General features: G+C 36.9%; 2 protein-coding genes and 2 long non-coding RNA genes across 6 annotated transcripts in view; 2 read left to right on the top strand and 2 right to left on the bottom strand.

Moving 5' to 3' along the window:
- The window catches only part of LOC107601509 (uncharacterized), a 21,875-nt gene extending 20,206 nt beyond the window's left edge, over positions 1 to 1,669 (bottom strand). Inside the window, exon 1 of the long non-coding RNA XR_001610939.1 lies at positions 146 to 1,669. This is a non-coding gene — a long non-coding RNA (uncharacterized lncRNA). The remainder of the gene's footprint in view (positions 1 to 145) is intronic.
- The window catches only part of LOC107601508 (uncharacterized), a 28,122-nt gene extending 16,367 nt beyond the window's left edge, over positions 1 to 11,755 (top strand). The window contains exons 1-7 of one of the 2 annotated variants that reach the window (XM_016293728.1): positions 3,322 to 4,278; positions 6,710 to 8,078; positions 9,176 to 9,204; positions 9,491 to 9,619; positions 9,722 to 9,788; positions 10,049 to 10,156; positions 10,600 to 11,755. In XM_016293728.1, coding sequence (XP_016149214.1) covers positions 4,154 to 4,278; positions 6,710 to 8,078; positions 9,176 to 9,204; positions 9,491 to 9,619; positions 9,722 to 9,788; positions 10,049 to 10,156; positions 10,600 to 11,220 — 2,448 coding nt within the window. In that variant the 5' untranslated portion in view covers positions 3,322 to 4,153 and the 3' untranslated portion in view covers positions 11,221 to 11,755. Of the gene's footprint in view, positions 1 to 3,321; positions 4,279 to 6,709; positions 8,079 to 9,175; positions 9,205 to 9,490; positions 9,620 to 9,721; positions 9,789 to 10,048; positions 10,157 to 10,599 lie in introns of those variants that run through there. The other variant, XM_016293729.1, reaches the window with a different exon arrangement.
- On the bottom strand, positions 2,975 to 9,570 carry LOC107601510 (uncharacterized). Its single transcript, XR_001610940.1, has 3 exons — positions 9,459 to 9,570; positions 8,869 to 8,875; positions 2,975 to 2,984 (listed from the first exon to the last, which is right to left on the bottom strand). It is a non-coding gene; the product is annotated as an uncharacterized lncRNA (long non-coding RNA).
- A 911-nt stretch (positions 11,756 to 12,666) lies between the features above and the next one.
- rom1b (retinal outer segment membrane protein 1b) overlaps positions 12,667 to 14,954 on the top strand; it is a 5,819-nt gene continuing 3,531 nt past the window's right edge. Inside the window, exons 1-3 of one of the 2 annotated variants that reach the window (XM_016293726.1) lie at positions 12,667 to 12,767; positions 13,095 to 13,245; positions 14,253 to 14,528. In XM_016293726.1, the coding sequence (XP_016149212.1) occupies positions 13,096 to 13,245; positions 14,253 to 14,528 (426 nt within the window). In that variant the 5' untranslated portion in view covers positions 12,667 to 12,767; position 13,095. Of the gene's footprint in view, positions 12,768 to 13,091; positions 13,246 to 14,252; positions 14,529 to 14,954 lie in introns of both variants that reach the window. The other variant, XM_016293727.1, reaches the window with a different exon arrangement.

Raw genomic sequence — 14,954 nt, 5'->3', positions numbered from 1 at the left:
GCACCACTTATAAATAAACTCATGACAGCCAAACCTTAAAAATGTATGCACATTCAAACCAATATGGATTACCACAACTCTCAATTGCATCATTTGTTGTCTACTGAAAGAAAGGATGAAATGACTTCAATATTACACCGGATACCTCTACCCATACAAACCAAATGCCCTCTCCATGACTTTGCTATGGCGAAGACCCCTGATACTCTCTGCTTGTGAGCCCTCTTTCTTTCTCTGCTGCTGTTGTTGGGACATTCATCTTTGGCTTGCTCTGATCTAGACCAGCTGAGCTCCCTCTGGTGGCGAAAGTTGTTCTGACGCTAATCTGCCTTGTGGATCTGGCTCCCCCATCTGGATACTGCTGCTGTTGCTGATCTTCGCCCTGCTCTGTGCCCTCTGATCCTCCCCGGTTCCCCTCTGGTCCTGCCTGGCTCGCCATCTTGTCCTGATTCTCCCTGGTCCTGGCCTCTGCTGTGGATCTTTTCTTCCATCCGTTGTCATCTAAGCGCTAGGTCGTTACTGGATAAATTAAACTCAGTCCATTTCTCCTTTACGCCGTACTTCAGTCTTTTGCTGATATTTTAGGATCATGAAAAACAAGCTAAGCTCCCATTTCACAGCTGTTACGCAACATGTGACTCAGTCCATAAAAGCGATCATGTAACTTAGGTGGGTCGTTCAAGCACGCAGAAGTGGTCATAGTAGCTGATTATAATGGTTTAGACTTATGAATTGGTGGTCGAAATATTGGTTTTACGTAAAAAACAAAAATCTTCAGAAACAAATAAGCTGCGACTAAGCATCGTCCATTTCTTCCCAAGTATAAACTCACTTGATGTTCAATAGTTTCTTCCTAATAAAAGCAACGAGACGGGCTTCTCCAAAGGCTTCAAAAAGAAATAAAAAGACTAATTTTCTGACTGTCTGGTGTTTATCTTAGCAGTAAGCGGTTACTGATTGTTATGTTATGGTTTGCAGACAAAAGAAACATAAGCTTTTTTTTAATATATAAATATATATATATATATAAAATCTACTGTAGGCTTGTTGTAGACTTGATCGCCCGTTTTTATACAGTCTATGGTTCGCCCTCGCTATCATGCATCTGCTTGCCGTCGCGACCGCCATTTTGTAAAGGCGTTGCTGACATTAAGAATGAGAAAGCAAGTATCGAAAAAAAGCTTCTTAAGTCAAGGCACTTCATAAAAATCTCATTGAAAGAAGAATAGATTTAAAACTAGCTTAATAAAATAGGATAACACGGTCATAGCTGTGCTTTGTTTAAGCTATTATTCAGCTGGTTGAACATTAGCTAATAGTAAAATCAGCATACCATTCTATTACATAGAATTGCTTATTTCATAGTTTTTCTTTCCTATTAGAAAAAGTCTAGCCAATCATTTCGTCAAAAAAGCACTTTTAACGTATAAAAATAGCTTTCGTTAAATCTTCTTCACGCTAAACGTAATTAGTAGAAAGCCTTAGTATAGTCAACTGTAACAAAGTATAAGCTTGAAAGCGAAAGAAAGTTGACAAAGAATAGTGTCTCTAAATTATCGTCAAAAAAGTACAATGGCATAAAACGAAATCACATCACCAGATCAACCCTCCCTGCCTGCCTGCCTTCCTTTGCGCCTCGCCCCGTCCCGTCGTGATGCGCTTTCTTGTTGCCACGGTTTTTATAGACCTCAGTGAGGCGGTCGGTTTCAGCTCCTTCCGCCGTGTGATAAAAAAACAGTTCCTCTCAAAGGAATTTTGAATGCTATTTTTAGACTTGTTTCAGAGATATACAGACCCGCCAAATATATGTTGCTATCAACACTCATGAATACTGTTATAAGTGAAATTGGGCATGTAATTAAAAAACAAAATATCATGGTTTAATGATACATCGTGTAAACACCTCATATAAGACACAAAGTCGAATTAGAACGCAAACATTCACCAAATTTAAAAGCAGATGACATGGAAAGTTTTCTAAAAGGAATTCCCCCACCATTTTCCATTTCTATAAGATCATCGGTCGCAGCTGCCCAGAAACGCAGGGTGATTCATCACAAATGTACTTTTCAAACAACAACAGTTACGTCAGAAGCGCAGTGCGGAGGAATACAACACGGATAACACAAGCCCCATCTTTCAATCCGGCTAAAACCGGTTTTAGTGCACGGATCTTCTTTTCATTCTACTGCAGTGCCCCAATGCGCATGCGTGAAACACGTTTGGCTTAAAAAAGGCGATAGATCAACTAAATGCCAGAATGTTCTAGTTTAATCCAGATGGAAAGTTATGCGAAAACAACCCAGTTTTTTGGGGAGGTCAAGAAATATACATTATACTTTAGAAGGTTAAATAAAGCCCATCATGACAAATGAGATATTCTGTCCATTGTTTTTGTTTTGACCTAGTGCTGTACTTTTCTCACTTGTAAACTGCTTCCGATTAAATGAATAAAGGTGCATTTAAACTGAATTCGCTGTGAAGGTATGTAGAAGGGGCTCGTTTCTTTATCCCACGTTGAAAGAGTGGGTGCGGGGCAAGCGAGACTCCAGCACGGCCCCTCTCTGGTATTTGTGCTGACCTTCACACCGGGACAAGGGGGATGGGCGACACAAATGCACTTAAAAACACGAAATACCAGTGGACTGCCTGTTTATGTCTAAGCATTCATCATGTAAGGGGCCGGTAGAAACCTGCTTAGTGACAAAGCTTTCAGTGCTCAGTAAGCATAATCTGTTAAACGGGTTTATATTACACGGCGCTAAACTAACACAATCGTTTTGGGTTTAGGTTTCAGGGATCATCCAAGTTAAATGCCACTATTTAATCTCCAAAATTGATGTAAATGTTACAATTAGTTTTTCGTTCCTACAGATTTACACAACGCAGTGATTCATTCTCGGCGGCTGTCGTCGTTTGTGCGACAGCTTTTGAAAAGACTTCGCAGATTCGCCATCATGGTTCAGGAACTTTCCGACCTACTGCTGATATATCACATTGTCTCGTTTTATTCCATCGTGTCATTTTGTGCCATTTTGCGTCACAACATGGTGTGTAAAAACGTATTAAAATAAAGAAGATCTTAATGTGACGAATGGAAAAGTGTGGAAAGATCTGCATATTTTGGGCCTGGGTTTTCATTTGAAAGTTAACCACTAGATGGCACCGACCTCACACTAATCACGTAACATTCTTAAAGTAAAGTCCATTTGCCCATGAATACACCCTATCGGTCATGACCTGAATGAAAACCTTCAGCCAGTGTGTTGATGTATTAGTCTTTATTTTTTAATCAGTCTTTAAATATCAGATTCCATGTGTTCTGGACATGAGCATCACAAATGGAAGGTGACTGATGTATATATGTTTTATGGGTAGTTGGTGCAAGCAACATCAAGATTTTAGGTTAACATCTGACTGTATAAGGGCAAATGTGTATTTTATGTGCTGTAAATAGTCATAATTTCTTTATTTTTTTCGCCTTTTCAGTGAATTTATGAAGTTGTATAAATTAACAAAATGTCCATGTCAACTACACTTATGCATTATAAAGAAAAATATAGCATGTTGTTTAAAATGTAAATAGGTGATAGGATGTGACATGGATGCCATATGAAAAGGAACAATTTGTCTATGCCATTAAATATAAATAAATGTCATCCAATAAATCCATTGTGATGTAACTAAGTAGCCTTATGAATTTCATTCACACCGTTTTGTGTACGTGACCCAAATAGCCTATATGTCATGCGATGTCCATTCCATCAACGTCCATGACCAAAGCCTGATCGATTGTGTTCCATCTGTGTTCTCCCCCCGTTTTTTCACTGACCTCAATGAGGAGTCATTACATTAGAATCAGATGGGTATTGGGTGACAGAAAACCCTGGCAGCATTAGACCTGTTTCAATCAGCTGCTCGAGCCTGGTGAAGAAACATCTGCTTGTCAAAGGATGCACTTTTGAATATATTTCTTTAGAAGATCATTCATTCTTCAGATTACTGGAACTTTCAAAACAAATTTTAAACAGACCCCAAAAAGCTACAAGGATCACATGCCCAAATCAGAGCTAAAAAATCATTTTCAGAAATTGCAAGGGAGGCATCAACAGAGTAACGAAGCTAAATACTGATAGTGTTGCAAGTGTATGAGATGGAAAGATACTTCACACCTGTGCGTGGCTCCTCAGAGGATGAGGTGAAACTATACAAACATTACCATCCCATACCTCAACAGCATCCTCACAACCATCATAATCACCACCATGGATCACACAGGTATGTGTTTAAACTTTCTCTGGAGGATATGTAAAATTAACTATTACAATTTTTCATTCAAGCTAAATAAAACAAAATAACTGAAATAAAATGAGTTTGAGATTTTTCAAATTAAAATTTCTTTAAATTTTACCTGAAATAAAAATAAAGTTAAATGGAAAAAAAAAAAACACTGAATATGACAAAAGCATATGTGACCCTGGACCACAAAACTAGTCATAAGGGTACATTTTTTAAAATTGCCATTTATACATAATCTGAATGCTGAATAAATATACGCTTTCCATTGATGTATGGTTTGTTAGGATAGGACAATATTTGGCCAAGATACAACTATTTGAATATCTGGAATCTGAGGGTACAAAATATTGAGAAAATCGCCTTTAAAGTTGTCCAAATGAAGTTCTTAGCGAAGCATATTACTAATCAAAAATTACGTTTTAATATATTTACAGTAGGAAATTTACAAAATATCTTCATGGAACAAGATCTTTACTTAATATCCTAATGATTTTTGGCATAAAAGAAAAATCGATCATTTTGACCCATACAATGTATTTTTGACTATTGCTACAAATGAAGAGTTCAGATGCAAAAGCCTCTAAGTGCCGTCTGAAATTTTCATCTAAAATTAGGATTTTTAGCAGGCTCCTCTGTTTAGGTTCAGTAATTTTACTCTAATGGCAATGTATAGGTCCTTTTCTATACAATTAAAGTGAAATAACTGAACATAAACGTAGGAGCCTGCTAAAAATCCTCATTTTAGATGAACATTTCAGATGGCACTTAGAGGCTTTTGCATCTGAACTCTTCAAATATACCCCAGCGACTTAAGACTGGTTTTGTGCTCCAGGGTCACATATAATAGAACTACTAAAACTAAAATTAGAATGAAAGCATATAAAAAATAAAAGCTAAATTGATAAATACTACTCTATAATAGTATATAAATATTAAAATAACACTGATATGTGTTCAGGTGAAATTTAATCTTACTCTTTTTTTATCATTAAACCTTTATTTGACCAGGCTAGTCCCTTGAGTTTAAAATCTTTTCAAACCTGGCCAAAATAGTACCATAAAACCTTATAATGGAACAAAAGTCACATAAATTTCAAACTACAGAGATGACAACAATTCAATTTAAAATGTTTTTGACTTCTAAAACTACTTAAAGGTAATATAAATATAATAGAAATATGTTTATGTAATACATATAATAGAAATATGTTTCAGGGGCAGCAGATGCAAATGCCTTTCAATATTTATATTTATATTGATATTTTATTGTTAGTTTTTAGGCCTGGTGGCACATACATAATATTTCAATTTAAATATATTTGAAAATGAATATATATATATATATATTAGGGGTGCAACAGTTCAACTTACTCACGGTTCGGTTTATATTATGGTTTTAGAGTCACGGTTTCGGTACGGTTCAGTACGAGCTATGTTTAGGGAAAAAAACCTATATTGTCAAATAAAAATAAAGAAAATAAGAACAAATAATCTAACTACAAGCAACAGCACAAATAAATAAACAGTGAAGAAAGATACAAATAAAATAAACAGTGCTTTTCAGTTTTTTTAGGTAGATCTTACATAGTTTTTAGGTACAGAAATTGAATAAATCAAAGGTAAAATAACATTGCATATTTCACTGTATAAATTAAAGATGAATCCTTATTAAAGTTACAAAAGTTATTCAATCAAGAGCAGTGAGAGATTTCCGTGTTGTTGCTGTTTGATTAACATTAAGAAAGTGCTGTCACTTTAAGAGAACGCACTGATCCAGTGCACTGATACTGTACGTTCAGCAGACTATGTCTGCTAGGATACTCACCAAGACGGGCATTTTGACATCATTTTTGTGTGAATTTGTCCATTCAAACACACTACTTCACAGAGAGCTTAATAATTGCGCGTGTTCTGAGAATTCCAGCATAAAGCACTCCTATTGATTAAAGAGTGACTGGTTTGTCCACATATTGTTTTTCTCTGTCTATATATATATATATACATATACAGGATATGAACACAACAAACCAATTAATGCATTTGTTTAATAATAATAAAAAAATATAGCAACCTTCAATATTCTATCCTCCTAATTTTATATACTTACTGCAATTATGATTAATTGAAACAATATGTCTTAGTATGGTAGGAAAATTGTACATTGTGGCCTGTAACAGAAAAAACTAAAATATCAATATGTATTACATTCCCACCCAGTTTATGGCTTTATGTCTTGCATATTGCAATTTTTCTGAGATAACTGAGAAATTATTATTCAACACAATGTAAATCTCCCTACTGCTATTGTGTAAATGAGTCAGTATATAACAAGATATAACAACAGATCACATATTGTCATTATTTTCATTATTATTCATTTCATTTCCTTATGTAACCCCTTTTAAATCAGTCAAAGCTCTTCAAGCACAAAATCACTTGGAAAACACAGTGATAAACATACTCACCATCCCCACGACAACCAACATCACTTTTATCATCCCGCAAACCCTAAAATGTCTGGAGACCATCACAGCTTCTCTAAAAGGTCTTCTTCCAGCCTGTCCTCCTCCTCCTCCTCTTCTTCATCTGCATCTTGGACATCAGAGCCCAGCCTGGATGATGAGACGTATCTCATGCACAAACCCCAGCATTCCCTGTCCTGCTCCAACATCCCTGAGGTTCGAAGGAAAAGCCATAACAGAGAATCCGAGGACTTTGATTTTGATCACAGAGATCAGAGGCACCGCCACAGCCTTGAAAATGTCGTTGAACTGCTGCCTGGTTCTCAGCATGAACATCGGATGCCAAAACTCTCCCGGGGCCATAGCAAAAGCGAGGAAGGCCTTCAACAAAACAAGCACAAACATGATTACTCAGAAGCATCTCACTCCATTGATCATGGGCCACTTTACAAGACTGCAAGCCTGGGACAAAGCCTAGCCTTTGGTGGCAATAATGACAACACTCTAGGTGGCAGGGTGGTTCCCAAGAAGGCTGTTTCATCTATTCAGCTGCCCAGCAAAGGTATTCTGAAAAACAACTATGAGGGACAGAAAGAAGGAAACTTCAGGAAAGCAAAGTCTATGGAGGTGCTCTCCACCAGGGTGCACGTCACAGGAACATCCAAGCAGATCTCAATGGAAGCTGCGAGGGATAACTTTGTGAAAGGGAAGCTACAGTTCTCTGCATTTCTGGACGAGATCACCAAGCAGATTATCAGTCCCTGTGCTCTTAGCTCTTTTGGTGTAAACACATCAACGCCACCAAAATCTCCCAATGAAGAGCGCAAGAACCGCAGTGGCAAGCAGGAGAGCTTTGTGCCATCACCAAAACAGCAGCCCATCAGAACTGAGAGACCTGATTCAGGAAAAAACAATTCAAGCTCACTTTCTCGATCACATAAGAGACCGAGCAAGTACCACAACCGAAACCTGACCAGTCCTCCACCGCCGCCCCGCCACTCTTCTAAAGCTGAAAGACAAGGGGCTGCTTCAGGTAAACAGCACCACAGGCAATATTCTCAGATGCTCACTGATGGTACCAGCACCAGCCCAGAAACTATCCACACCAACCTCTCGAAACACAAAGGGCGACATCAAAGTAGTCATGGCCCCTCCAGACACTTTCATACTAAGCAGGAGAAGGGATCACCACCACTTTTGCGAGCCGCAGGGCTGGAGTCAGAGTCTCAGTCGAGTAAATCATCCACCAGTGCTAGTTCAGAGAAAAGTGACAGACCCAAACACATGGGACACAGAAGGCAGTCCAAACCACAAAGGGTGAGTTCATCACAAGACCAAAAAAGCAATTCTTTGTTTGGCTTTTTTTCATGTTTAACATAATGTTTAGTTTAAAATAAGGCCAGAAGCTTAAAATATTTTTAGAAAACATTCAAATAAATAAATAAATACATAAAATATTGAATGTACTGTTTTGTATTCCAATCATTTTATATGAGGTTTGGAATTATTGCAACCCTGTTTGAGATTTGAATTGATTGTGAAATTGATAGATTTTTTGTTTGTTTGAAACATTTGATAAACATCAAAGTCAAAATCTATATGATTAAAAAATATATGAAAAACAATTTATTTATACAATTTATACAATTAACAAAATACAAAATTGAAAAATTTTTTTGTTGTTGTTGTAATTATTGATAAATTTAAACAACCATTAAAAATGTCACAGTCGATAAAATAAAAAAAAATAAAAAAATAAAAATTAATGCGTTTATTCAGCAAGGATGCTTTAAATTGATCAAAAGTGACAGTAAAGATGTTTTTACAAAATATTCTACTTTAAACAAATGCTGTTATTTTGAACATTTTCTTCTTCAAAGAATCTTTTATTTCCACAAAAATATTAAGCAACGCAACATGTTTTAATAATAAGAAATGTTTCTTGAGCACCAAATCAGCATATTGGAATGATTTCTGAATAACATTTGAACAGTAGTTGTATATATTCCATAAATGAAACAAACGTATTTGTTTGACCATTTCCCCCCCCCCCCCCCTCACAAACACTTGGGTAACATAAGTGAATGGTTGATACTGAAGAATGCACTCAACATCTGATTCTCTCTAGTAAGTTGTAATAAATATATGTGTTATTCTAGCACAGAGCAGAAAGATTAAAAATGAAGGGATAATTATAATAAAAGTGATAGAAATGGTTTAACCTCTAATGCTGGAAACACGAGGGATACCCTTCATTGTGTCCATATCTGTTGATTAAAACAATTGAACCAGATGAGTCATCAATCAATGGTCTTCCATGGAACATATCACTTCAAAAATCAATTTTCTATTTTCTGTTCTGTTCTGTCCTCTATTCACTGTTTCACCCCCTCTCTCTTCTCTCTTGCCCCTAGGATTCATCTGGTTCCGTGGACAGAGTTCAGTAAGTGTTTTCCCCCCCTTTTTCTGATTGGTTATTTCAAACTATTGATTTTGCTCTTATTCCAGAGCTTTCCTCCATTTTACTCTGCTTGGTTTCCTAAACTCTGCCATCCAGCCTGAGCTACATCGATTGCTTCTATTTTCATCCGTCTCTGTTCATCTGTCCAGTACACAGTCAGAGCAGAGTCATGATATATTTCTTTGCGAATGATTTATGATACTGAGTTCCACAGCAGTTTACCTCCTGACAAAGACAGATAAACACACTGATCTGTAATATATTGCAGGATGCTGGAGGAGTACAACAAAGAGCTACATGAGAACCTGTTGCAGACGGTGGCATGCATTGAGAACATGGAGGCAGAATTGCAGTGTACCAAGACAGAGTTAGTCAGCTTCAAAGAGAAATACAGAAGGTCAGAATTGAAAATCAATATATACTACTGTGATAAACAAGAGTTTTTAGTTCATGAAATGATAGCACCCATCCCTCATTCTCTGTTATGTATCATTTGCAGGCTTCAGGAAAGCTATTCTGTTTCTCAGCAGGCAAACAGTGTCTTGGAGCAGAAACTCAAATCTGCGGTAAGATTAACACAAGTGTAGGAGGCACTTTCCACAAAAGACAAAGAAACTTGTTTTTTTTTCTTCTTAAACATAAAGTGTATACCTGTCAAATATGATGGTACTCTTGTCAGGCCTTATGGCTTACCGATTAAAGCACCTGCTTGCCCTTGAGCTGGCCTCTTTGAAAATGCAAATTCACATCAGCTGAAATTTCTGTAGTGCTATCTATCATCACTGATGTTACATCTAAGCAGTATTTTTTAACCTTATTCTGACAGGTAGACAGCTTGGACTCAGAGAGGAAGTTCCTCATGCAGAGAGTCGCAGATCTGACTAAACAGCTGGATTCTGCTCAGAAGACCATCAGCTCTTTAGAAAACATCAATGTAAGTGCACTCGCAGACAGATACAGCAAACAGATGCCCCTTGTCTTCTATTTTTTGCACAAACTAGTCAATTTCCCACTAAACAGCTTATATGTACGTATATAATGTTATACATATTATTAACCTATGATATTTTATTGTAGTATAGTAGATGTTTTACCAGTGCAGCTTGCTTTTTAGAGGGCTCTCCTGCTTTTGATATCACAATGCAGGATAGTCGCCAGCCAATCAGCATTGTCATGACATAATTTCTGCCCTGAGCGAAGAGGGGGCAATATATAAACTTGTTAAAAAAAATTACAATTCAACAATGCTTATGCTATAGCTAGCCAGCAGGTTTAATTACAGTTGTGTCTACATAGTTGTTTAAACATTAAAAAAAAAAACAATTCACCTGTTGAAAAAAAACGAAATGTTAAAGGTCAACATCTTTCTCTCTTTAGGTTCCCTCATTCATTAGAGAGTTGTTGAAAAATCACTTTGACTCTCAGGGAGCACTGGAGCACTTCTTATGTCCTCGAACATCTCCACAGCAACCTGATTTTGACCAATCAGAGAGGGCACAGGAGGTCACAAACAACCAACCATCTGGTGGAAAAGAGGATGTTTTTGAATGGCCACAGACTGGACACACATGTTCAGGTGCCAGACAACAGCCTGCCACAGCCTTTCTGCCATGGAAACATGATCATGTTCCATGGGCAGGGCCAGGGCAACTCATGGCTAAAGGAAGTGACTCACAACTTCCTTTTTCTTTTGGTGATGATGTGCCAATCCACAAAACAAAGGCAGGTACAAAGGCCCCAAGTCATCAAGTGCATCAATTAGCCATGAACACAGATATCTACTTAATTCCCCCAAACCCATATAATTTAGATGAGATGAGGTTCAGCAGAAAGACAGGTGGAGAGGGAACCATCACTGTGGGGAAAGAGCCCACTGATGTCAGCTGTCTTGCAGCTCATAGGATGCTGAATGAGTTTTTAAACCAGATTCCTCCTCCAGTGCATGATGGTGAAGGGAAAGCTAGTTTAGAAGCAGAACTAACAGAGAGAAAGCAGTAACATTTAATTTGACATCTTTTTGGTAAACTGAACTGGATAAAAACCTCAATAACATCTCCCATTACCAATACTGCAGCAAGGATGCAACTAACTGTGACTCTGATGGCTCTTTGTTGGTAGTTGTGACACTTCATTTCTACCTTCACAAGTTGCTGTATGCATATAAGTTTGTATATACCATCTGGTTTTGTGCTATATCCATTTAAACTTTTAGTTTTCTGGTCTCCTGTTTTCATTTGTAGTTCAGTGCATTTGCAAAAGGCATCCTCCATGTTAGTGTTTTTGTACATGTTTGCACTTTTTGCCCTGCATATTGTGAAATATTTAAGGTTAGCAATAAAATAATATAATTCAATATTCATATTATTTTATTGCTTACCAAAATTACTGTCAATTTGTTTTGGAAAAGTATGGCACTTTCTTCTGTCTTTGAGTGCTTCTGTCTTTTGAGTGAAGTTTGAATTCTTGATTTTGTGAAATCTATATGTGTAACTACACTCTAAAAAATGCTGGGTTAAATATAACCCAGTGCTGGGTTAAAAAGGGACAAACCCAGCTATTGGGTTGTTTTGAACCCAACCGCTGGGTCAAAACAACCCAATAGCTGGGTTTGTCCCGTTTTAACCCAGCATTTTTTAGAGTGTATATGTATAGAATATAAGTTTATATAAGTTTCTGCTAGAAATCAAATAAGCCATATAACCATATATATTTATTATAGAATATCCTTGTATTTTTATTCTAAATGTATTAATAAAGTCTTGTGTGCAAGTTTGCTCTACATTTGGGAATGGTTAATATCTGTCTTAGGGGTGTCTTTATATCCATATAAAACACAGTGGGACATCCAATTATCATACAATTACTTCAACTGATTTCAAGTTAAAATTAAACAAACATCACATGCTCAGTATATCATAAGACAATTAATACTGCTTTGTTATATTTCACATGACCCATTCCTGGTTATATATTATACAGCATCTATATTCTGCATAGTCACAGTGGATTAAGAGGTCCATGGTGTCATGTCATATCATATATCATATCATATCATATATATATACTAAAATTTTGAAATTTATCAAATGTTATAAGTTGGCAATTTTGCTACTACATTTTTTATATCTGGGGCATTTTTATCACTGTTAGTGTGTTTTTACCCTGAACCGTGTCCTCATTTATGAGTCTTCATTTATTTCTGACCCTGCCTTATACACTGAGGCTCATGCACAGTGTTAAAATGTTTTCTTCTCCATTCTTTTCATGGTTTCTCAGCCCATTAAATGGCACACTTTGCATCAAACCCCTCCTTCTGGCACTCTTCTGAACTTGTTGACCAAGGGCAGGTTTGCTTAGAGGGCACTGGCCTGGATTCCCATTGGTGGAATTGGTCTAATAGGATCAGACATGACAGGAGATTATGACACTCAAGACATAATACTCTATATCATATTTTTAAGACCTAGTCAAAATGGCTGCCAAACTGTAGGAGGCATATTGAAGGCTCAGGGTCTGAAAGAAAGGGCACTCAAACATTCTTGAAGGTAATGAATCATTTTTCTTCAGCTAAAATCAGATGATCTTGGGGACAACCTAAAATGTCATTTTAATTTAACATCAAAACCATGTTTTGTCCCACGCCCTTGTATTATTTATATTTAAAGTATTTTGGAGGTGATTTCCAAGTGATACTGGATTGCACAACATTATTATTGTTAGAACTAACAGAACCTGACAAAACTATGGGAATTTACCTGAGAATGACTGATTATTTGCTGTGCTGGATATTGATACTGCATGACCTCTATTAAATTCCTCTTCTGCAATCTAAACTTCTCTCTCTCCTCTATCCTGCACTTCTTCTTAAGCAGCATGGTGTTGTTAAAAATAAAGTTCCCCTTCCAAAAGAGGGTGCGTCTGGCCCAGGGTCTCTGGCTGCTTTCATGGGTGGCCATGTTCTCTGGAGCCATTACCTTTGCTATAGGGGTCTTCCTCAAAACTGAGCTACATCGCAGATCAGAGGTAATGAAACTTTTCTTAATTAAAAAGCATATAATAGGACCTGAGAATAAAGAATGTGATGTAATAATACTTCCCTAGATACATGCTTGTTTGCCAAAAACATAAATGGAAACATAATGAATTGCAGTGAGCAGTGTGTCTGCCATTATTGTCCATTAGGATCTATAAAATATGTGAAAGGATAAACAGAACCAGAACTGCACTGCATAACAGTCATGCTTAACAGTTTTTAGAAATGCTCTGTGTTTTGTACAGTAAACAAATGTTTTACTAAGTAATATTTACTTAATGGTTTGCAGATATTATTTATTGGACACAATGAATAAATTACTACTATATTTACAATACTATAACAAGTACTACTTTCATTTACCCTTTATATTGTCAACCCCAGTGTAAAAGGCCTAAGCTTTGTCTTGATGCGAGGAATAATCTCACATAATCTGAGGATTGGCACTCAGATAATGTCCTGTAGTGTGTGTACCACCTGAGCTTGTATCTAAAATGAAGTCAATAAACCTCACAAGGAAACCTGATAATGACTAAAAAGAGCATTGTGGGAAGAAATTAAGGATTAAAAAGTCACACAATGCTTCTGTTCAACAGGTGCAGGATAATTATAAGATCTACAGTATATAATACAACAATAGCAAACCTAAAACTTTCGGTCATGTCTGTAGGCTATAAGCAGATGCAGGAAGAATTGAAGTTGCTAAATGGTTAGCTCAGAGAGTAGAGTATGATGCTAGCAACACTATGGGTTTGATTCCCAGGGAAAGCAAGAACTGTTCAAATGTAAATGTGTACCATGCAATGTATGTCACTTTGGATAAAAGTATGCCAAATGCATAAATGAAATGTTAACAGTAGGAGAACCTTTTTTCTTATACTGGATTAATTTACGATTCAAAGAAAGTAAACATTGGTCTGGGCCTGATTAAATGCCTGTAAAATAAATAAATAAATAAATAAATAAATAAATATTCAACCCTTCTTACTCTATATAGGTAATGCACAGTATGGACATCCACATTGTGCCAAATCTGCTGATGGCAGTGGGGTTAGCATCAGTGGGCATCAACATCTGTGCTGGTAAAGTCTGCCAGGACTCACTGGACACCTCCCGTTTCCCGCGCTGGAAGACATTTCTTCCTCCGTTCTTCTGCTTCTCTGTCTTCATCACCTCCCTGCTGCTGGTGGCTATGATTCTGAGCTTCGCCCTGCAGCCCAGCCTGGAGGAGTCTCTGAAGATTGGGCTGAAGAACGGCATCCGCTTCTACAAGGTTGGTGAGAGAAAGACAAAAAGAACAAAGTGGGGCAGAAAAATAATTTAACAGCAATCAGCTGTCAGTTGAACTTAATTTAGGCAAAGCACGTACATATGCATATATAGATACATACATACACACACATACTATAGGATTATATATATATATACTGTATATATATACATATACATACTGTATATATAAATAAACTGTTCATACACCGCTTGAGTAGCAATATTGTGTTCGCTTTTAACTCTTTCTTCCATTTTGTATTTTTGGTTAAGAATAAGAAGCACTTCATCCGGTACTTAGTGTCTTTCATTCCAACATAAGAAAACATTTCTGGAATCTGCATCTGAAATAACATTTAGATGTATTTACAGTTTATATATCTCAGAGGGGACATGAATGCATTTAAACTGCAGTTACAGATGCATAAAT

Source organism: Sinocyclocheilus grahami, unplaced genomic scaffold (genome assembly GCF_001515645.1).
Source record: "Sinocyclocheilus grahami isolate Dianchi unplaced genomic scaffold, SAMN03320097.WGS_v1.1 scaffold306.1, whole genome shotgun sequence".
In the NCBI taxonomy this organism is placed as follows: domain Eukaryota; kingdom Metazoa; phylum Chordata; class Actinopteri; order Cypriniformes; family Cyprinidae; genus Sinocyclocheilus; species Sinocyclocheilus grahami.
This window is presented reverse-complemented; position numbering and strand designations above follow the sequence as displayed.